This window comes from Trichogramma pretiosum, unplaced genomic scaffold (genome assembly GCF_000599845.2).
Source record: "Trichogramma pretiosum strain Unisexual culture from Peru unplaced genomic scaffold, Tpre_2.0 scaffold59, whole genome shotgun sequence".
NCBI classification, from domain to species: Eukaryota; Metazoa; Arthropoda; class Insecta; order Hymenoptera; family Trichogrammatidae; genus Trichogramma; species Trichogramma pretiosum.
In genome coordinates, this window is record NW_019641668.1 from 867,395 (window position 1) to 889,916 (window position 22,522).

Here is a 22,522-nt window from a genome sequence, read left to right on the forward strand (position 1 = left end):
GGGTGAGCATACACTTTCGTATACATAATTTACGCAACAGGGAACTCGACATGAGCATTCTGCCTGTCAAAATATGCACACTATCTTACTCATTGTTGCGGGGCCCATAGAGAATTTATGAAACCAATGTAACATGAGTTATAATGTAATCAAGGACCGTGTGAATGAAATTTCGAAGCTAGTAACAAAATTAATTTTATTAGTACAATTGTAAATATGACATTAAAAACTTTACTATATTTATAATTTTTAATGAGTCAACTAATACGCATTTGGTGCGATTGCACTAGTAATTGCACCTTCAATATTTACCTATACATTATTTTAAAGGAAAATAACTGAGTATTTAGGTATGTAGTTGAACAAATTTTCTTAAAATTAGAGTGGAGTATGATTGAGTAAATTACGTCTTGTGTTGATTTACTGACGTATAAACTTATGAATTCAATGGCAACCAAACGAAAATAAAAGTCATGCACAAATTCACACTTGTAATCACGTGGCTGGTGATTTTTCCTTCCAAAACAGTAAGTTGATATCGTTGACCTTGTACACAGAGCAATTCTCCATATTATTTCTGAAATAATTGAATTGATGAAAAAAAAAAGAAACAGAATACTTCAAAAAAAAAAAGAAAAGAATAATTATGCGACTTATTGCACTTACAGAAACCTATCTTTAAGCAAAAATGCTCGAGGCTGTACGCGCTTTAGCCTGTCCCCATTGTCGCAGAGTATCCTTGCCATAGAAGTTTTGCGTATTTCCTGCAATTGCTCTGCGGTGAACGCACCTGGTGTGTTTCCATTTTCGTACCAATATCTGTCACCTTTCGAGTTAAAAAAAGAGAGAGAGAGAGAGAGAGAGAGAGAGAGAACAATTATAATTATGATTGACGTTGGTGTCGCGTATCGTACGTAATTTACCTATTCTGGCGTTCCTAAATGTTCGTCCCAAGAGACAAATGAAGGTCGGGCCTAGAACTGATCCGGTGACTGGGGCCTCGGATAGTGCACCCGTGACAAGGTCAATCTCTTGGACTTTTCTGAGAGAAAAATGATGAATTGTAATTAGGTATTATTTTGTTTTTGGATGAAATTGCGCGAATACCTGTAAACGCCTCGAAGACGCTCTATCACGTCGAAAGCAATAGTGCCTTTGAGATCGGCGAAAGTCGAAACTTCCGGCAGACCGCAAAAGGCGCGCCACTGGACGTAAGTCGGCAGGCCGTGATCGCGACCCTGCTGGATCATTTGAGCCGCGTAATCGACCGGCCGTTCCCTCGTCTTGCCGTCGTGAAAGTACCTCTCGACCAGGACCTCGTTCAAGCTGGCCGGCTCGGGTTTTCGCGAGTGACCGGCGGTCGCGCCGGCGATCAATCGATCGATGGCACCGGCCTCGTAGAGCTCCTGGGGAGCGTAGAAAGCCGAGAGCAGCGATCGCTCGCCGGACTTCTTTTCCGATTGGATGTCGACCAAGTCGAGGGTCTTGGGAGTGAGAGAGGCAACGAAGAACAGACCCGCGGACGCGGCCGCGTTGCTGAGCGTCGCGTCGACTCGCGTATCGTAGCCCCGAAAGTGGCCTCGACTCGTCAAGCGCAGATCGTAGCTGTAAAGCAATTTCATCGGGATCGTCGTCGCTCAAAGCTGCAAAGATACGCAATACGCTTCGATTATATACTCACGCATCTACGGAGGCTTCGCCAAGAACCAATGGGAGAAATTCGCTGTAGGTGACGTGCTGCATCTCAGCTATGTTGATTCTGCGAGACTCTTGATACAATCGCTCGTCATCCCAGTGAGGATTCAGTGCTTGCAGATTTTCAGCTATTCTATTGTGTTCCCTATGAGAAAGAGGGGCAAAAAGTCACGAGGCCAGTTATATTTCACTCGATCAGCTTAAATCAATTTCAATTTCAGCTGACATACCTGAGGAACAACAAGTGCATGAGAGCCAAACCAGGATGCTCGTTTATGCGCGAATCGCCACTGAAGAAGCAGGGAAAAGCTCGGCTCTCGATTCGGCAACTGCGCGTGTCGTTGGCCGGCATGGGCAAGCCGCGACGCTGAGTATTGAGAAAGCCACCCCGACCCGATCTCAGCAATCGGGACGTCTCCTCGGAGCTTCCGTAAAGCGGCGACAAGTCCAGGTACGAACTGGCCTGGTTCATCTGCTGCCGCTGGCCGAGTCTGCATCCCTTTGAAATTTGTTTTGGTGTTATAACGTCGAATCATTTACAGCGATGCTTTTTGTCGATAAGATTTACGATAGAGGCGCAGGACGTACCTGGTGAGAGTTGCCGGGATGCGGGGCCGATCGGGCGTACTCCATGCATCCGCCGGTCTCGTGCTCGGCGGCAATCGGCATGCACTCGGGGTGAAATCGCTCGTAGGTGACGTCGCAGCACTTGAGTCGCTCGCCGTTGGGCAGGCCCATGCGGGGCGTGTGCGACAGGTCGTGGGCCAAGAACTCGCCGAACAGAGCCGTCAGGGCCATGAGGGCCGGGTGCTTGAGGTCCGCGCCGCCCGTGTGCATGACGCTGCTGACGAGTCGGGCGCTCGGCATGCCCGGGCTCGGCAGCGAGACCCCGTCCGAGTAGTTGGCCGGCAGAAATCTCGCGTAGGCCTCGAGGGCGGCGCCTCGCGCCGGGTACAGCGGGTTGTTGCAGCGGCCGCTGTGGCTGCGGTACCTCGCGTCGAATTTCCGACACTCGCCGATGAGGCTCAGGTAATCTCCGCTGCACAGGTTCACCTGCAACGTATTCGGGGCTTATTACAGAGATGCTGCTCGATCATTATTCGAAGTCAAAGCGCCCACGGTACCAAGCCAGTGCCGACGGACGGCAGCAGAGTGTTGGCCTCTCTGGGCGTCATTCGCAGAGCCTGGACCAGCATCACGGCCATGGTCTCGCGTCTCAGGGCCTTTTCCGCAAGGTCCAAGGCGTCGGGCGACATCTCGTGGGAGGCGGCCAGAAACCAGGCCGGCGAGTCGCGACTCAGTCGGGTCCTCGTGTCCATGATGTACCTCTCCATGTCGTGGTAGCGCAGCATCGACGCGTTCGTCAGACGCTTCAGGTCTTGCAGCATGCGCGCCGGCAGCAGCGAGCCGCTTATCAAGCTCGACAGCATCGTCAAGCTGCAACACGACGATTCTCCTTAATAACGCACTCGCGGCATTTAACCGAGTCTGTACCTATGTGTTTTTATGTCATAGAATAAAAGCGTACGCCTCGTTTGAGTTAGTGTCAAAGAGAAACGCGAGAAAGAGAAAGAGAATAATTATAAATGACTCGCTGGCTAATCGCTTTTTTACACCGATCGTTGCTGCTGCCGCTGCTGCTTATTTCGTAACGGATCAACGCGGCTCGTGTCTCCGTATATACTTATGGCATAGGTATAATGTAGTCACATGCGATCGTGTGCGGCGCAACATCACGTCTGAATGAAGGCTATGGAGCCTATAGACGCAGGGATGCGCTGCGTCGTGTAGCTCATTCATTCTGCTTCTCGATAATTATGTAATTGCTCGATTGTCGCCGATTACTGCACACTGGCGGCGGCGGCACATTTTTGAAACTGCTGCTTTTGCAGAGCTGCGCATGAAAAATATTGCCGCGTACGACGATGATGCGAGTCACGAGTTTCCAATAGAGCAATCAGCCAAACGTTATATATCCAAGTAGGGGGAGCGAGATTTGTCATTCCCTTCGCTCTCGCGCGGCAACGTTTGCTCTCGCGAGCTGGACGAGAAAAAATGAGCGAGAGAATGCAAGTACGGTTTTACACACACATACAATGAAGCACGATTACGTAAAAGAAAGGAGAGATCGAAACGAGGAAGAGTAAGACTATCTTGTCCTTAGATACGATGCCTTTTGCATGTGTATTATTTGTAGTATATATATACACACACACACATACATATTTATACATGTACAAGCCCGCGCGCGTGTCTGTATAAATTGTAAGGTTTTGTTTGACGTGCGTGCGCATTTATATACGATTTTATACCCGGCATATAAGCGCACTCGGTTGCTTTTAATGGCTTGGAAAGAAGGATTTATGATAGCGGAATAAAGGCAAGGGTATAATACCGAGCTAAGTACGCATTGTTTGCTTTGCCGATTTTTTTCGTCCGAGAGTCTCGATACGCGCAACAGATTTCAATTTTACTATAACGCCGTCCAACTCTATTCATGAATTAATAATGCGCGCGTAATCAAGAGCTTACATCAGCAGCTGTATTTACACCTAATTATCTTGGCGGAGCAACGCGACTACGGATCGGTCGACACTTCCAACTCATCGATAAAGCTTCAATAAAAGAAAAATTTCTCGCTATAATTACACAGCGATCGATCTTTTGTAATTAGTTGGACGATCGCGACTAGCGCCGCTGATTTATGCGATTTTAATTCGCCTCGCGTTTGCGGTCTTAAGGGTACTGCGGTCCCTTATCCGTGACACGGAATCGCGAGAGCGGCCGTATTTGCAATTATTTCTCGGAAAAATTGACGGGATTACTAGTCATCTTGGTGTACAGCCGAGTCGAGCGGTGGAAAATAAAAGTCGAGAAATGGCATCGGCAGCAGCAGTTCTTGAATGAAATCACGATAGCGTCTAGTGTTCACTCGCGTCTGTTATTACGATCTGCTTGTATTGTTGCGAACACCTCTATGGTATGATCGGCGCAATGATTTTTCAATTGTAAGTGTGTTACATGCACTTGTGCGCGCCAGTTACGCTAGTGCACGCTTGCTCCGTTTGTATATACATGCATAGACGCAGCAATGATCGGCACTCACCTTATAAAAATATCGCGTATCTTCGGCATTTTGCAATGTGTTTGTTTCTCTCCAGCAGATGTAAGGAAGATCTGAAAATGCGCACTTTTTGCCCGCGAGTCACGTTACTCGCTTGAAATTAAGTACCAGCCACAAAGTCATTTGGTAAAATTCCAGCTCCTCGTCGCTCAACCAACGAATTCACTTTTTTTTACCTGCCACTCGCGACGTTTGCTCTTGCGTACAAAAAAATCGGTCGGAATCTTTTTCACTCGAGCGAAAAAGGAAAAATAAAAAAAAACGTTCGTAAGTCGTGTTCGGGTGAAAAAGTCGCGTGCGGTATAAGGACGCGCGTGGCGGCGGCAGAGGCGCGCAGTGCCGAGACTGTTTGGCGCGCTTCCGGGCAAAGGTTGTTGCGGCAGCACAACAATAACACAAGGAGCGCGCGCGGACCAGCTCCGCGATCGGTATCGCTTCTATGCACTTTTCGCAACGAAACGCTGAAATAGACTGCACGTACACATAGACGAGAGAGGCTCCACGAGCCACGCGGGGGCCTTCTCTTTGCCGAGCCAATGCCTTATACCATGGACCCCGCGCGCATACGTGTGTGGATGCACCGGATCGGTGGTGGGGCGGCACTCCGAACAGCCTATAGATTAACAGAGACAGAGAGAGAGGTGAGTATAAATGTGTTTGTGTAGCGTAATAAATTTCGGGGCTTTTTCATCTTGTCGACGATTTAATGCTCGGGTCGTTAAGATGCAAAACTATTACAATGGTAACGTGCTTAATCCCCACCGAAGATCGAGCAAATTTTTATTCTACTTACATGGATGTATGCGCATGTCTGTTGGATGACACGAGCGGGATAAATATTATTTTAAACTCCGTGCGCTGCACCAACAGTCAAGATTCCGATCGAGATCAAGGCCCGTCGCCTGCATATCTGTACCTTTGCACCTTCACCTTTATGCCGCAGCGACGATCGCGAGCGCGTCTCCATATACAATACACGACGTACAATAAACCTGTCTATTGTGCCAGTGAACGCTTCATTTGCATTTGTGCAGTCTGGCGCTGATCCATGACTCAAAGTCGCTGTAATAGCCGAAGAATGCATCCAAGACCGAGCACTTTTCCACGGAAAAGCGTAAACGATCGAGAGAGACGAGGCGTGAGATTGTTGTTCCGTTACAAAGACCGCTTCAATTTCCATCATCCCGGAAATTCGCTTACTCCTGAGCGTTGGTGAAAAAAAAACACAACACTCGATTTATCGTGTCAATGAAATCTGCTATTTATTGAATAGAAATTTTTAATTCGCGCGATTCTTCCTTCGACACAATTTATACTTGGCGACGAACAAACGTAAGGCGGCGTGTTGTCATCGTGTCCGTGCAACAAACACGACTTGCAATCTGTGCATAATCAATAAATGTGAACATCACAGAAACCGCGCAACAAATTTTCCAATAGAAATATAAACTCTCATTTCTAATAGAAATGTATAATACAATTCTTTGTATTAATATGCAGGATAGCTCATTTTACTGTGTTAAAAAGTAATTTTATTGTGTAACACGGTAATATTTGCTTTATATATTATGGTAATTTTACACATGGTAATTTATGACAGTAATTTTTTCTGTAGTATTTCCCAGTGCATCGTTATCATCCCACGTGTTGAATCGTCGCATCATCGATATTTATTTTCGTAGACGAACAAAAAAATAGAATTAGATATGCTCTGTCGAGCGGTTGATCGAGCAAGTACAATAGCTTCGAGCAAGAGAAATTTTTCATTGTTCCAGAACGACGAAATTACAGTATATTTTTTTTGCATTTTCAATGCTTGCCGAATCGGCTCGTCTCTATTATACACTCGCACTTACGTGAACAATCATAGTCGTGTTGTACCAGAACGCGTCCTTGGATAAGCGCGACCTACACACACTCGCACACAGCCTCACGTGACGCGGCTCGTTAGAAAGCCTTTGCCATGCTCCGATACAATGGGAAAAATGACCTTTGCTCGTCTGCCGGTAACGTTTGCTAGTCGAATTTCAATCTTCCTCTTGCGGCTCGTCTATAGGCTCTTGCTTCGGTATTTTGGGGTAACACAGCTGCTTGTGCATGAGCAGATTGGAACGCATGATGAATCCTCTGCTGCACATCTCGCATTCATGCAAATTTAATTTGCTGAATTCTCGCATGTGTTTGCAAGGCAGTTGCTTTTTCAAGCTCTGATATTTATTGCATTTTATACATCGAAACTGTAGTTTACTCTTGCAAATCGGACACTTTAGTAGGTCTTTCGTCGTGCGCGGTACTTGACATTTTGGGCAAATACTTCGTATGTATGAATCTGTAAAATCAAGTAATAGGAAAATTCGATATTTACGCCTGCGCTAAATCGAGAGTGATTTACGTTACCTTGCTTGTGCCTTCCCGATATTCTCTGATGTACTTCGTACTTGTGTTTTTTCAACTCCTTACGATTCCTAGCTACGAATGTGCACTGTTTACATTGTACATTTGTAATAACTCGGCAGAGATACAAATGTTTTTCCATTATTTTTTTGTACGCAAATACTTTGTCACATTCCGGACATGCATAAGGCAGATCTTTTTGCTTCACATGTTCCACAATATCATCCATGCTCAAGTAATCTGTTAATGACGAATTCGCAGTTGCATTTGATTCTAATGTTTCTGTGGGAAACAGCGATCGATTCAGAAATCATTTTATATTGTTAAATTCAGAAAATAGAATTAGTTATTTACCATGGGCACTAAAAGTGACATTCGCAGATTGATCAATGACAGATAGATCATCATCACATTCCTCTTTGATTATATTTTCCTCATATTCCGTTATATAATATTTATGACCTTTATTTCTCTTCCTGTGCAAAACGATTAATCCCTTTCTCGGTACGCAATAACCACAATCAGTGCAACGATACTTTTTCGTGTTATAACAATTGCTCAGCATATGATTTTTCATTTCTCGAAGATTGAAAAATAAATTTCCACATTTTCCGCACTGCAGATGTAGAGTTTCTTTACATTTTTCACAACCTTCGAGGTATTTCCAAATATTGTAGGAACTTGTGATTTTGCATCCAGAGCAATATAATTTTTTTGAGCCTAAAAATGATCAAATTATTAAAAATTACCAAATATTTCAAAATATCCACTTTTCTAGAATATCCTACCATCTTTTGAAGATTCAAAATCGTGCCGTTTAACATGATCTAATATTTTTTTTTTACTTATAGATTTTTCGAGGCAATCCGGGCAGTAAAATGTATTTATCTTGCAATCACAGTCCTCAGTTTTTTTATGCTTATTTGGTAATCGGCATTCTTGTATTTCGTACACAAGTTTTAATTTGCACTCGTCGCAATCAGTTTTTTCGCACGAGTCATCCTGTACTTGTGCTATCTTATCACAGTTTACACATAAAAGATGTAGAGGGGTCCTATAAAGGTGTTTTTTATCTAAAAATTAAAAGATCGTCAATCTTCCCAGTATGTTTTAATATTTTTCAATAACCAAACTTACTTAAATCAACGATACTGCTCTCCCAATTTTTAATAACCATGTTCTGAGGTAACTTTTCTACTAGTACTCGTACACTGGCCAGCTGAAGAATCATTTTCCTTACGTTCACCAAGTTTGAAGAAACAGCAGGAATGCTTTGATTCATTTTTAAGTAGACATTAAAATTTTTTGGTTTTAATTTTATAATATATTTAAAATTGTACTTCATACTTTTTACCCTCATTGTTTGCAATAGAGCTTGAACCTTGGTTTTTCATCTCTTCATCTCTTTCATCTCTTTCAGATATCTCGATTCGTTCCATTTCAACTTTACTACATCTTCTTTTTCTTATCATGTTGACAAAAAATTCAAAAATTATTTAGTACTAAATTTTTAAAAATTCAACCATACTCAAAACAATTTTCACTATTTTCGTTGTGGAACGTCTACACTCATTTTATGTTGAGATCAAACTACTCGTTAAGCCAAGCAGAAGTTCAGCATTCTTCACGAATTCCTACAGCTGTGAACACATTTATTTACTTCTGCTTTGTTTACGTAGTTGTCTGTCGTCAGGTTTTTCTCATGAGGCGACACTTAAATTATCCGAAATTCATCGGAGAGCTACTAGTATTGATTATGGAAATGAATTGTATTTATTTTGAATGGCATCGAGTGATTTTTTTGGATAACCACTTCAAATTGCATTAATTTTGATTAAATTCGATTGTACAGACTTTTCATTATACATTATTTTATTTTTATTTACATTTAAAAGAGTGATTGTCGAGATGTAAAGCCGCTTAATACTTCTTTTGTTTTGTTAAGTATACTACTTATTTTTATACTTATTTATAAAAAATTATAATTTTTCAATTAACTAGAATTGAAACATAGTAGCACATGCCTTTGAAATAGCAATTATTTCAAAACACGGGCCATTTGACGCGCCGGAGATTTATCTAAAACTTACTAGTTCACAATTTTTTGGACATTTAGTTTCAAAGAAATATTGTAATTTTATTATTTCCTTTAAGCTATTCAAAATATCTGAGTTCTTTTCTTTTACAAACTTTATATAATTTATTTAATTAATTAAGAATTATAATTAATTAATTTAATCAATACATGAATTTTTTTTAAAAACATAGTTTTTTCAGTTACATGGTTCAAAGAATTTCTTACCTAAAAAATTAAAAGTGCTAATAGATAATGAACATAGAGAATGTTTCCACCCTAACTGATATAAACTTCTTTATTTTATATTTTTCAGCTTTTAATAATTCTAATAGTTATTATTTCAAAATATAAAATCAGGTATATTTTTCATCGTTGTCATATAATCATTTCATTAATTTATATTGAAAGGCAGTAAAGAGGTATACATGGACCAATTTAATTTGTCTTATAAAAATTTAAAATAATGTCCTGACAGAATTTTAATGTCAATAATTGTAAATATTACTTAAGCGCTAAATACTAATTTTCCAGAAGTATCGTAAAAATAGTAATTCTGAAAAGCACATTTCAAAGAATTTTGTGACGAACTTCTATCATAAAACTACGTAAATCACGCTTCTATCTTCGTAATAATGACTATAGAAACATTAATATGAAAAATGTATCGTTTTTTCCCAAACGTTTTTATTTAAATATTAACTGTCCACACTCTAAAACCACTTTGAAAAATTCAAGTTGTGCTGTAAAAACTAAATTATCTCAGAATGAATTCTATGAGTCTAATTTTACCCTTTTGTTTACTTTTTTTAGTATCTATTGAATATTTACACGCTGTAAGTAAAAAGTTTAATTTATTTGTAATATATCCAACAACTTTTTAATTCATTGTTTTTGAAACGCAAGCAACACCGTGTTAGAAGATCACCTAATCCTTATGCATATGCTCTTGCCGAAGCAGAACCAGGGGTAAAGTAACAACAAAAAATTTAAAAAAATTTTAAAAATTAGTTTTGCTTATAAACTTGACGTTTAAATGTTATAGTTAGCCAAATTCACAAAATCATTATGTGACAAATATTTATTAAAAAATATCTCCTCAACTTCTGAGTATTGTGGTGGTATCGCATATAACTTGGCGGATAAAGCAAGAAAAGCATGCAAAACTATTAAGAAAGTTTGCTTCATATTCGCAGGAACAGATTCAGGAAAAACTTGTGAAGTATGTTCAACTAGCGCCACTTTCAAAACTTATTCCGTTGATAAAAATTTTTTACCTTTAATTGCAGAAATACTTTAAAACAATCATTTGTCCTTACTTGAGGGTGGAAAATTCTACTGAAACTGGAGCACCCGAGGTTAGTATAATTTTTCGATTTATATATTAATATTATTAGTTTTTCCAAATTAGTAATAAATTGAATTTATTTAGTCAAAAAAAGTAAATCTGAAAAATTTGAATTAAATATATATGGGTAAATTTTTTGTTTATAATTCAAAGTGTTTCTAATTAAGCTTACTATTTTTTCAGTCTAATGATTCAGAAAGTGAGTCAGATAAAACTGTTGCGGTAAGAATTTTTAAATTGAGCTTTTTTCAATGATAAATTATGAAAATAAACTAAATAGACGAATAATATTTTTAATGTAGGTTAAAGAGGGTGGTTCTTTACTTTCAACGAAAGGTTCGGTGCGTATATTTATTTCATCTCGTATTAAATTAATGTGTAACATTAAATAATTAAAATTAACTTGTTGAACCATTCAGTTACAACGGGATTTGTTCAATGGTTGTGAAGTTGGAATAAGTGTTGTTACAAGCAAACTTAATTTAACAAAATCGGATTTCGGAACAACTAAATTTTGCGACAGTGTGCAAACTGCTACAAAAGATTTGTGTAAAAATTTCAATAAAAATCTTTGTGGGCTTGCATTTAGCGGAAAACTGCATTCATATTGTGTGGTAAAGAATTTGATACATTAACGTTGTAATTTAATTATTTCATTTATAATTTTAAATACATTTTAATTTTTTAGACTGGACTATCTAAAATGATTTGCTAATGAAAAATGTTTCTCAAGCAAATCCTAACAGCACGCCGAAATTCAATCATAAGAGTCTTGAATCATAGCAGTTTGTTGTAGTTTTACTTACATAAATAAAAATTTTTAAAACATTTTTGATCATTCTTTATTATAATTATACATTTCTTGAAAGAAGTTTTTATACAATCGGAAAAAATGACTTTTGTACCTCAAGATTCAAAATAATTTTTATTTATACTTTTAAATCATCTATCATCTGTAACTTATTTGTATGAATGAGTGGTTTTCTTATATGACTAATAAAATCTTAGCTTTTTGGATTCTAAACTATACCTTAACATAAAGTACAACTAATAACCTTTTTATTGTAAATTACTATTTTATTAAAATTGTTTTTTAAAGAAGAATCTATTACGTATAAATGAGCCGTCAACTATTTTCCTTCATTATTCTGTTAATTTAATTTTGATTATGAATGTCATCTCCATCCAAGATAAGTGCAAACAGATATCGAAATCCGGCCTGTATTTTAAAAAATCTAAAATTTTGAGTTTTCCTTTATAAACTCATTCACCATTTACGTAAGGGTAGTCTTTTTTAATTCGATATTCAAGAAAAAATGGCTACTGAGAGCTCTGCTCACGCCTAAAAATTTAATATTGTTATAATTGTCACGCATGCTAAAACGAAGACGAAACTCGTATACTCTAATCCTTATATCATGCGTTTATTTCTTAAAAATTGTTTGTTGGGCCTCATATTATTTACACTACATAATTAATTTTTAAAAAAGGTTGTAAACTTTTATTTGAGTAGATGTAAATTGAAAGTCTAAAAATCTCTTGAAAACCAGTTCAGTCGAGGCAAAGCTCATACCGAGTCTATGGCGATTGCTAAGATGTATGGTTGCATTATATGGGATTATCGCGAAAATTTTTTTAGCGTGTATTTCGCTTGCAATTATGTACAAAAACATCCAAAGATGATCATTCAATGTTGCTAAAATTAGAAACGAAAACTAGAGCGTTGTTTCGAGTATTTTTTTTCAGCTTTGCATTATAAAAAATAGCATTTAAAATGCAAAATAAATAAATCATTGCGATAATTCCAAGTTATGCAACCATACCAGAGACTTGCAATAAGCTTTGCCTCAGTAAGTTCATATTCTTGCCCAAATTGATTGTCTCGAGAATTTTTGTTTTTCAATTTATATTTAATTAAAGAACGGAAAAATCATGAATTCGATTAAAAATACATTTAATTCGTCAGAGTGATTTATTCAGATAAAAGAAAAGTTTGTTATTCTGCTACATATTCAGTAGACATATTCTTTTCAATATTATTTACTGCAGGTGACAGATTTATTATCGCAATGCTATTAATTCAAATAGTGTAACTCAAAATTAAGATAAACATTATAAAATTATTGTGAACGCTTTTATTTTTCATCTTTTATACATCTGCGATCCATTTTGAAACTTTATTAGTTTTTACACAAGTAGTGGACGAGTCCATACTGCAAAAAAAGTATAATATACAAATAAAAATGAGACTTATATGAACGAAAAATACAATGAAAAGTATTTATTTTATATTACCTCGCATGCTTTTCTTCCAATATAACTCTTAACCATACGCGGGCATGCCTCATTATCGACGAATTCAGTACATACTTGTCCAACGTGTTTACTTAATTCTTGGCAAGATGCATTTGCATCGAACGTACCGTCTTCTTTTTGTGCAAGATATTTCGTGGCTTTCTTCAAACATTCAGCTTTCAAGAGTTTATGAACCTGAGAGTCATGCGTTTTTAGAAATTGTTCTTTTAAGTAATCGATTTTTATTACTTACGATAGGTTTTGATCTGAGTTCATTAGTATCCGTATCACCTTCTCCGGAATCTAAGAAGAGATGTTTGCAAAGTCCCTCAGATATATATTTCTAGATTTTCGATGTAAAAGAAAAGATACAAATATCAAAATGGAAAAACAGATATTTAACTACATGCAAAAATTGTAAATTGCTTCTTGCTTACGTGGCAAGCATCTTTGAATATAGGGCAGTGATCTTTAATTTTGTAGCAGGTTTGGTGGAATTGTTTTGTCATGACTTGGCTCAAAGAATCACAATATTCCTCAGGTGTACTGGCATCGTGATTTCCTTTCAAACATGCTTCGTGAACTGTCTCAGCAACCTAAAATAATGATATTATATTGATTAAGCAAAAATCTAAAATAAATCGCTATATTAATGAAAAGACAGGCTTTAAATATACCGAAAACGGATCAGGTTCAGGTTCAGCAAATGCTTGGCTGAATAAGATGGTGACCGAAAGAATGAAAATAGTCTTCATTTTGACACAGTTTGTTAGGAAGTGAGATTGATTGAGTCGAATGTTACTTTTTATGATTTCGGATAGTAATGTTGAAAAGAGAATCAAAAGCTGATGACGGCATCGTTACTCACGATTTTGCTTTAAAATGCATTGAAATAGTTAATGAATCGTGACCTGGTTATACATGTGTTAACTTATACTGTGACGTAAAAATATTGTAAAGATAATATTTTTAAAAATTTTAAATTTTTTTTCGAATTTTAATCAAAAAAATTATTTTATTCATCCTATTTATATCTTTTCTTAATTCAATTCGATATTCTTTCAATGATATGAAACTTACCTATTTGATAAAAAAATGCTTCTTATATTTCAAAATCACTGAGTTGAATAATTATCATAATTTTCAATTGTTTTTGCTATTATTTTTCCGGTACCAAGTATGACGAAAAACTGATGTCATGGTTTGAAAAACGATCGAGAAGACGTTTACACTGTTTTGCAGTGGATTAATTATACGATTAGGCATGTTGAAATAAATAGTCAGGATTGAAAAATTTACGATTTTAAATTGTATTATGCAAAGATGTTGCGAAAAAATATGTTTATTATCTAACTAAATCAAATTTAGAAGATTAAAATCATATCAGGTATTGAATTTCGCCTGTTATGTAATTGACAATTCATCTAAAATTTCAAGAAAGCTAAAAAACCTAAAAATCAATTTTATTTACTAACCACATGAAATCATTTTGTGAGACCTACTATTCTGGGAGATCGTACAGCTAAATTTAAATGTACCTAAGAGAGGAAGACTTTCTATGAAGAGCACCGTTTAGGTTTAATTTGCCAAAAAAGGGTGTTAACAGCACTCACCTCTTAAATTTAATAAGCATGGATCGTGGGAGTAATAGACTATATCAGGAAAATTCTTTCTTTAGGTGGTTCGTCACCAATCATAACAATAGTACAGCGAAGCACGTCTGTCTGTCTTTTTCTCGCCTTAGGCAGACAGCCGCTCGCACTATTCGAAATCAATGATTTTACGCACATTTTGTTTAATTACTCATTAGTTAGTACGGTAAGAAATAATTTTTAACATACCAATCAAAAGGTAGCGACTTGAAGCATAACATATTCGTTTTTGGCAAAGATCTGTTGTTTAATAAAAAAGTTATGGCGTGAAATGTATGAAATTATGATGGCCTTCCATGAAGCCCATGTTAAATTTGCTATTTTCAACGGCTTCGTTTTCAAAAATTAGTACGGTAACCCATGCTGAAATTTCTACAGCATATCAAGGGCACTTTAAATGACATTTCTGCAAAGTTTCATAAACATCTGTTGTCAACCCGTTTTACTGATGAGCCACCTTAATAACTAATTTCCATTGCTTTAATAATTATAAATTATAAAAAATTATTTTAAAAACTCATTTTTCTCGTAGAAGCATTTTTTAAAACTATATTACTTACCTTAGTCACGATTCAATAATGGTCACTTGCAACTTAAAATTATAAAAGTCGGTTTCTGTTCGTCAGCAGAGCTTGATTCTCTGTTTTGTGATACTGTTCGAAATTTTTGATTGATTTACTTGCAACGTCAAAATGAAGATTTTTTTCATTCTTTCGGTTGCCATCTGGTTTAGCCCAGCTAATGCTAAACCTGAACCCAATCCGTTTTCGGTATGTTGAAAGCCTGAAATTTTATTCATTCTGTAGCGTTTATTACTTTTGATAAATCAACAATTTAAAATTATTTTAGATTGCTAAAGTAGTTCATAAATTATGTTTGAAAGGAGATCACGATGCCAGTACACCTGAGGAATATTGTGATACTTTGAGCCAAGCTATGACAAAAAAATTCCACCAAACATGCTACAAAATCAAAGATCACTGCCCCATGTTCAAAGATGCCTGCCATGTAAGCAGTTTTCAAATTTCGCATATACCTAAATATCCATTTTCCGTTCTGATATTATCTGCATTGCATCGAAAATCCAGAAATATATATCCGAGGGACTTTGCAAACGCCTTTTCTTGGAAAAAAATACAGATTCGCAAACAGATAAACCAAAATCAAAACCTTTGGTGAGTAGTTATTGTAAAAAGCAATTTTTGAAAGATTAATGTCAGAAGTTTTCCATGACGTTCAGGGTGAAAAACTCATAAAACGCGTTTGCTTGAAAAGAGCAAAAAAATTTCTGTCAGAGAATGAAGATGACACATTCGACGCAAAGACAGCTTGCGAAGAATTGAGTAAACAAGTTGGACAAATTTGTACTGATTTTGTAGAAACGCAGGCCTGTCCCCGTTTAGCTAATAATTATCTTGGTAAAAGAGTGTGCAAGGTAAATTTAAATTAAATATTTCTTTTTGTATTTTAGGTTTATAAAAGTCTTATTTTTATTTATATTTTGTATTTTTTCACAGTACGGACTTTTACATTACTTATGTAAAATTTAATCTGTTTTGAAGATAATGTTTAAGTATGTATAAAATAAAACATGTATGTAAAAGATAAACTAATTAACGTTTTTTATTGATATATACATTTTATTATTTACTTGGTCGCGCGAGTATTCGGTTCAAATTGTTCGCTTAATCTGCGATCACCTCATCTTAGCAGCCTCTTGGAGCAATCGAGTTGTTTCGCATTGTAACTTTTTTGGACTAGCGAGTACAAGCGAGTAGTTTTCTACCTGCTGCTTTCTAGTATTTAAAATGCATGAATGAATTGATAACACAGGCACACAACAACAATAAAAGTTCATTTCAATCATTTCTTGTACGTGTTGGCTTTCCGATTTCTTTTTTAGAGCTTTTATGCCGCATTTGTGATGCTGGTATTATAAGTGAAGGTGGATAAAGAGGCTTGTCGATCCCAATCGTCATACTTTTCAATAAGTTCGAATAAAGTAAACGAGGAGGTCGTGGCTGCACTCTAAGGTGCTGTTGCTTTGCGGCCTATAGTTTGAAGTCGTCATATGTTTAACCTTGAATATTCACATGACTGATTTAGCCAAGACCGACAGGAAGCTAGTACCATTGTCGGAGAGGATATCTCTCGGTTTGCCGAATTGGCAGATTAAATATTGAGCCAATGCCTCTGCAATTGTGGAACTTTTAGTTTAGGTATGGGAATGGCTATCAAATATTTAGTAAGTATTACACTGCATGGTTAGAAGGGGGCAGTTTCCATCTGGGTTTAACCTAAGCTTGTCTATAGTATTAATAGACACCTTTTCAAGAGCTTCTAAGGGAGTAGCAGTGATTGATATGCGTGATCCACCGATAAAGTCGGATTCCGCCGCTTTTCCATCTTGGCAGACTCTTCCCTCGCCAAATTCAGACCGCCGCCCGTTTGCTGTTTTAGCAGACTTTTGCTCACTAAAATTAGCAGAGAAAAGGGGAGATCTCTCGCCCTTGCGAGAGCCAAGTAAAAGAGAGGCTGTCGCAGCACAATAGCCAGTCGCTCTTGGACTTCCAATCGAGCCACAGCTAGATTCTCTGATGATTAACGCTGCAAATCAAATCGATTTGCATAACGTTGAACAAGCTGCTGCTGCTGCTGATTAAAACCCTGAACAAATCGTCGTTGGAAGACGCAGGCCAAGAAATCAGTGACAGACAACCAGTTCCTCCACTACAAATCAACGCTGTGGCTAATCGACTCCCACTTGCCTTGCAAAGTTGGGAAACTTTTGCGTAAGCGCTCTTCGTCTTCAGACCAACTCTACCCTAAGTATAGTACTTATGACGTAAAGTAAGTAGACGTAACTCATGGTCAGCTATTTTTTATGGTGTTGAAATTTAGTGCAAAAAATCATTTACCAAATTCGGTTACCAATAATTTATTCCAACTCCTCAATACGATGTTTAATAGTCCAGTTTTACCGGAAACAAAATATATCAATGATAAAATATTGAATCCCCGAGATGGCGTAAAACTTTATGCAGTTTGTAAAAATTGTTCAGTTTATATTGGTGAGTTTGGCCAAGAAACGCTACCTGAAGTATGTCATTTATGTGCAAATGAAGCCAATTTAACACAATCTACAGACGAAAGCTTCTTCGCTGTGATTGATCCATCACTACAAATCGGAGATTTGCTGCAGTGTCATGAGGATCACTACGATGATGTTATGAACAGAATACCTAATGATGATCGTATTGAAGATATTTACGATGAAAAAATGTATCGAGAATTTCGTGCGCAACTTCTTTCAGAATCTGAAAAATCCTATATTACGACTTGTTTAAATACTGATGGTGCTCCGAAATTTAAATGCTCGAAAAAATCAATTTGGCCGTTGTATTTAATGATTAACGAGTTACCAAAACAAGCTCGATTAAATAATGTTGTCTGCTCTGGTCTATGGTTTAATAAGAAAAAACCTAATATGAGTGTGTTTCTACAAAAATTTGTTGACATGTTTAATAGCATCACAAGCAATGGTATTTTATGCAATTTGAAAAATAAAGATGTTATAATTAAGCCTTTTATGATAACATGCTGTGTTGGTGCACCAGCGAGAGCAGCAGTGCAGGGAATGAAGCAATTTAATGGTAATTTCGGTTGCAATTGGTGCATTCATAAAAGCCGGAAAGATGGAGCGATGCTTTACCAGATAATGAACGAAGTTCCAAGATTAAGAACCACAACCGAAACTGTCGCTATAATGTTGAATTTTGCAGAGCAATCTGATATTATACTGGGTATTAAATATTCATCTCCATTAATATGCCTTCCGTTTTTCGACATTATAGAAGGTATGATTCCTGACTGTATGCACTGTTGCCTGGAAGGGGTCGCTGCGAGAATGTTAAATTATTTCTTACAAAATACGAGTGACGATAAAATTGAAGAACTTGACGACCAGATAGTAGAAATAGCTCCGCCCAACCAACTGCAACGCTTAACGAGACGCATAAGTGAAAGAAACGATTGGAAAGCTCGTGAATGGGAAAACTTCGTGCTCTACTACAGTATAACTCTTTTAGAACCTATAATTTCTCCGAAAAAATTTAATCACTGGCTATTATTTGTGGAAGCGATGTATATTATTTTACAAGATACCATAAAAATTGAAGACTTAAACCTAGCAAATAAACTTTTTCACACTTTTGTTGCTGATATGGAGGAAAATCACGGGAAAAGAGCTATGCCCTATAATACACACATACTACTGCACATATGTCGTTCGGTTTTCCATTGGGGCCCGGTATGGGCGAATTCTACTTTCTGTTTTGAATCTGCCAATCGGCACATGTTGAACGCCATAAAGTGTGCTCGAGGGGCAAGCCATCAAATTGTGCGATATGTCAATTTGAACCATAATTTATTAGTATTAGAAAACTTCCTGCCACCCGTGGAAAGTGAACACGTATTAAGATATTGTAACGAAGTTCTCGAATCAAAAGTAAAGTATGCCCTCACTAGTCACAATGGTATCACATATTTTGGACGACTTAAGTATGTAAGTAACGAAATGGCAATATCTTTGGGGATTTCAACAAATTCAGTTATATTTTATAAAATGGCTAAAAGCGGCTGCTCATATGAGTCTTTCAAGCCGAAGAAAAAACGGTCAAATAATTCATTTGCACTTTTAGATAATGGAACATACGTGAAAATAGTAAGGTTTCTGTTAGACGAACAAAATAAAATGGAACTTACGCAGTGCCACACCATATCAACAACGAGTTTTTTTTGTTCAAAGTTTTTAAAAATGAGGCAAATAACCGAAATTGCTGAATCAATCATCGCCGTCCCTACGCAATCTATTCTTAAAATTTGTGTGTGTTTGAAAAGCGATCGTAAAAACCAATTAATTTGTGAATTAGCGAATATGTTGCATTATTAAATCTTGTTTTAATACCTTTGTAATACCTTTGTAAATATGTAAAATAAAAATATTTTATAGACATACGTTTATTTATTTGTTTAATATTTTCAAAAAACTATATAATACATGACATTAATTAGGAATATTTTTCTTGTTCAAAGAGCAAAAATACATTTTCATTAATCTATTATAACCTAAAACTTCATCGGCTTCAAGGGGATGCCAGGAACGTTCCAACGTCTGATGTCACACATAATGTCTCTACGACATTATCATCCATTCATGGATCCACGAAGAACATCTACATCACTTAGCGCTTGTGTTTAAACGATTAAAAATTCATCACTTGACATGCAGTCCTGAAAACTTAAAAATAGGATTTATGAGTCTCGAATTCTGGGGCTTTTACGTAACCAGCCACGGAAACAAAGCTAAACCTGAACACTTGAAAAAAATACAATCAACGCCTGTGCCTACAACAATCAAACAACTGCAGTCTTCTATCAGAGCTTGCAATTGGCTTCACAAGTACGTCCAGGGATTCGAACCACTATGGCTTTGTTAACAGACTTGTTTAAAAAACTAACTCTGAAGTCGACCGAGAAAGCACAAAAGACATTTGAAGCGAACAAGAAAAAAACTCATGGGACCCCTGAAACTTAATCGACCGACTCCAAGCCAACAATTTATCCTACAAACTGATGCCAGTGGTTTAGGAATGGGTGCAGTTCTATATCAAGCCAATGAAAACAGAGAAAGAAACATTATTTCCTACGCCAGCGCAAAATTTAGAGCAACTAAAGTCATTACCACTGCTAAGAACAAGAGTATTTAGCGATTATCTGGGAAATTAAAAAATTCTGGAAATATTTAGAAGATAGCCATTCCATCTTGAGGACCGATAGTAAGATGCTTATTTGGCTCGATTGCTTCACGGATACAAGAAACAAACTCCTCAGATAGGCGCTTCTTCTACAAGAATTTAACTATAGAATCTAATACTGACCAGGAAAAGAAAACGAATTACCTGATCTATAAAAAGTAACTATTGTTTACTTGATATATTAATATTTTTACTAACTGTTCGATTGAACGATATAATAACATTTTTTATTATTTCCAGCAAAAATTTAGCCGAGAAAGAAGCAAATGATGAATACTCCGAAGAACAAACAAACTGATACGATTAAATACATTTTTAACATTTTAGATTTACATTCTACATTTAATATTCTAGATTCAGTATTTTAGATTTAACATTCTCGATTTAACCTGCTAGATTTCTTGTTTGAAAAATATTCTGTAAACATTTGTAAAGCATTCTTAATCATTGAAATAAACATTCTTCATATCACTTACATATGCTCAAAAACGTTGTAACTTATTCTACAAACATTTTGAACGCATTTCTTTATCGTTATGGAAATATTTTATAATCGTTTTTTATAAAGGTTTTTAAATATTTTTTAAAAACGTTTGTTATATATTTTTATACTGTGAAATATTTTCACTTATTCAATGCCAGACAAATATTTTAAAAACATAATTATAACAATTCCAAAATATTTAGAGAACATATTTATATAATTTCAAATACTTACATAAATGTACAAATAACATTCTCAAAATATTCCAGAAACATTATTTTTACTTTACAATTGAATTAGAAAATATTTTTTTGAATCGTTCAAAATGTTTATTATATCTTTTATACATTTTTAAATATTTTTCAAGCCTTACATTAGACTACAACAGAGAATAAAATACCATACAAACCAAGAGACAGCGTTTATGGGTGATGCTGAAGCCCCGATTTTGACCGACCGAGCATTATAATTATAAATTCAAATAACCTTTATACTAGGCCAATTTCCTAAAAACGGCTCTGTGGAGCCCTCCGTATTAATGCTGTGAACAACTGTATCAAATTTCATCCCATTTCATTCAACAGTTTTGATTTAGGTTTTCAGACTTAAAAATTTCGATCCCGTTTTCTGGAAAAACTGTTGAATGGAATGGGATGAAATTTGATACAGTTGTTCACAGCATTAATACGGAGGGCTCAACAGAGCCGTTTTTAGGAAATCGGCCTAGCATAAAGGTTATTTGAATTTATAATTATAATGCTCGGTCGGTCAAAATCGGGGCTTTGGCATCACCTTAAGACGCATTATCTCTCCAGCTTGTCCGACAAATTTCACGCCAGATTTGGAATTTAGTGAGATGGACCCTTCAAAATACACCAACAGTTGAATACTGATATCTTCCATAATGGCATTGGTGGATTCCTAAAGATATCTGCGGACGATGGTTTAAAGTATAGGGCTGATTTATTTAATGTTGATGCACTACTTCCACATTTCAAGAGCATCACAAATAATGTTAGCATTTCATTCATTAATGAACATAATATAAAAGCTACTAATGAATTAATACCTCCTGGTCTAAAACCATTCATGGAAACAATGTGCGTTCACCAATATACTTGGTATAAAAGCACGATTGTGAAAGTCAATTCTCTTAGTTGCTTTCAGTGCAGCTCAGATGAAAACTGCTCTCATTTTTTTCAAGGAAAAATTGATTATAATAAAATGCCATATCCAGTTAAAATCAATAGTAAAATCAATCCAAAGAGGTAATATATATTTTGCATTTACTGACATCTTTGTTGATAAAATTATGTTGCATATAATAAATATAACTTTTTAAGATCCAACAAACCAAATGTGTATAATTTGAGTGATGTATTAGATGCAATTTTAAATTTAGAGAAAAATACCGAGCCCAAAGATACTACCAGTATTCCAAATACAAGAATCTCAAAAAGGTAACAAATCACTATAAGTTTCAAATTTTTATGTTTCCCGCACCAAATCTCTTCGTAAATCTCGTTCCCGCTCGAGATCTCTTCCTAAATCTCCTCACTCAAAGTCTGGGCGTAAATCTCATTCCCGCTCGAGTTCTGTTCGTAAATCTCGTTCCCACACAAAATCTGTTGGTAAATCTC

General features: G+C 36.5%; 5 protein-coding genes across 5 annotated transcripts; 2 read left to right on the forward strand and 3 right to left on the reverse strand.

Moving 5' to 3' along the window:
* Positions 1-393: 393 nt before the first annotated feature.
* Positions 394-5,150, reverse strand: LOC106651517 (peroxidasin-like protein). The gene is made up of 9 exons (XM_014370045.2): positions 4,802-5,150; positions 2,831-3,132; positions 2,284-2,765; positions 1,926-2,194; positions 1,682-1,840; positions 1,108-1,605; positions 924-1,042; positions 667-826; positions 394-577 (listed from the first exon to the last, which is right to left on the reverse strand). Exons 1-9 carry the CDS (start codon positions 4,828-4,830, stop codon positions 496-498), a joined length of 2,100 nt encoding a protein of 699 aa, XP_014225531.1. The 5' UTR covers positions 4,831-5,150; the 3' UTR covers positions 394-495.
* A 1,178-nt stretch (positions 5,151-6,328) lies between these two features.
* LOC106651471 (zinc finger protein 425-like) lies at positions 6,329-8,823 on the reverse strand. Its single transcript, XM_014369989.2, has 6 exons — positions 8,561-8,823; positions 8,351-8,484; positions 8,002-8,286; positions 7,568-7,933; positions 7,217-7,495; positions 6,329-7,148 (listed from the first exon to the last, which is right to left on the reverse strand). Exons 1-6 carry the CDS (start codon positions 8,683-8,685, stop codon positions 6,847-6,849), a joined length of 1,491 nt encoding a protein of 496 aa, XP_014225475.1. The 5' UTR covers positions 8,686-8,823; the 3' UTR covers positions 6,329-6,846.
* Positions 8,824-8,923: 100 nt separating this feature from the next.
* On the forward strand, positions 8,924-11,454 carry LOC106651513. Its single transcript, XM_014370040.2, has 8 exons — positions 8,924-10,123; positions 10,194-10,256; positions 10,333-10,509; positions 10,577-10,645; positions 10,819-10,857; positions 10,938-10,976; positions 11,055-11,249; positions 11,324-11,454. Exons 1-8 carry the CDS (start codon positions 10,055-10,057, stop codon positions 11,348-11,350), a joined length of 678 nt encoding a protein of 225 aa, XP_014225526.1. The 5' UTR covers positions 8,924-10,054; the 3' UTR covers positions 11,351-11,454.
* Positions 11,455-12,755: 1,301 nt separating this feature from the next.
* LOC106651544 lies at positions 12,756-13,718 on the reverse strand. The gene is made up of 5 exons (XM_014370076.2): positions 13,608-13,718; positions 13,368-13,526; positions 13,184-13,273; positions 12,931-13,125; positions 12,756-12,848 (listed from the first exon to the last, which is right to left on the reverse strand). Exons 1-5 carry the CDS (start codon positions 13,683-13,685, stop codon positions 12,816-12,818), a joined length of 555 nt encoding a protein of 184 aa, XP_014225562.1. The 5' UTR covers positions 13,686-13,718; the 3' UTR covers positions 12,756-12,815.
* Positions 13,719-15,219: 1,501 nt separating this feature from the next.
* Positions 15,220-16,173, forward strand: LOC106651287. Its single transcript, XM_023460355.1, has 5 exons — positions 15,220-15,352; positions 15,432-15,590; positions 15,671-15,757; positions 15,823-16,017; positions 16,100-16,173. The coding sequence occupies exons 1-5, from the start codon at positions 15,275-15,277 to the stop codon at positions 16,130-16,132; spliced, it is 552 nt and encodes a 183-aa protein (XP_023316123.1). The 5' UTR covers positions 15,220-15,274; the 3' UTR covers positions 16,133-16,173.
* The last annotated feature ends 6,349 nt before the right edge of the window (positions 16,174-22,522 follow it).

Coding starts and splice junctions, on each gene's coding strand:
- LOC106651471 (XM_014369989.2), bottom strand. CDS start 8,685: ATGATAAGAAAAAGAAGATGTAGTAAAGTTGAAATGGAACGAATCGAG. Junction 7,934..8,001: donor TTTTGAATCTTCAAAAGATG/GTAGGATATTCT, acceptor GATCATTTTTAG/GCTCAAAAAAATTATATTGC. Junction 7,496..7,567: donor TGTCACTTTTAGTGCCCATG/GTAAATAACTAA, acceptor TGTTTCCCACAG/AAACATTAGAATCAAATGCA.
- LOC106651287 (XM_023460355.1), top strand. CDS start 15,275: ATGAAGATTTTTTTCATTCTTTCGGTTGCCATCTGGTTTAGCCCAGCT. Junction 15,353..15,431: donor CTGAACCCAATCCGTTTTCG/GTATGTTGAAAG, acceptor AAATTATTTTAG/ATTGCTAAAGTAGTTCATAA. Junction 15,591..15,670: donor TGTTCAAAGATGCCTGCCAT/GTAAGCAGTTTT, acceptor TCGAAAATCCAG/AAATATATATCCGAGGGACT.
- LOC106651517 (XM_014370045.2), bottom strand. CDS start 4,830: ATGCCGAAGATACGCGATATTTTTATAAG. Junction 1,606..1,681: donor GGCGAAGCCTCCGTAGATGC/GTGAGTATATAA, acceptor ATTGCTTTACAG/CTACGATCTGCGCTTGACGA. Junction 1,043..1,107: donor CGTCTTCGAGGCGTTTACAG/GTATTCGCGCAA, acceptor TTTTTCTCTCAG/AAAAGTCCAAGAGATTGACC.
- LOC106651513 (XM_014370040.2), top strand. CDS start 10,055: ATGAATTCTATGAGTCTAATTTTACCCTTTTGTTTACTTTTTTTAGTA. Junction 10,257..10,332: donor TTGCCGAAGCAGAACCAGGG/GTAAAGTAACAA, acceptor TAAATGTTATAG/TTAGCCAAATTCACAAAATC. Junction 10,510..10,576: donor ATTCAGGAAAAACTTGTGAA/GTATGTTCAACT, acceptor CTTTAATTGCAG/AAATACTTTAAAACAATCAT.
- LOC106651544 (XM_014370076.2), bottom strand. CDS start 13,685: ATGAAGACTATTTTCATTCTTTCGGTCACCATCTTATTCAGCCAAGCA. Junction 13,527..13,607: donor CTGAACCTGATCCGTTTTCG/GTATATTTAAAG, acceptor TCATTATTTTAG/GTTGCTGAGACAGTTCACGA. Junction 12,849..12,930: donor TTGGAAGAAAAGCATGCGAG/GTAATATAAAAT, acceptor CTTTTTTTGCAG/TATGGACTCGTCCACTACTT.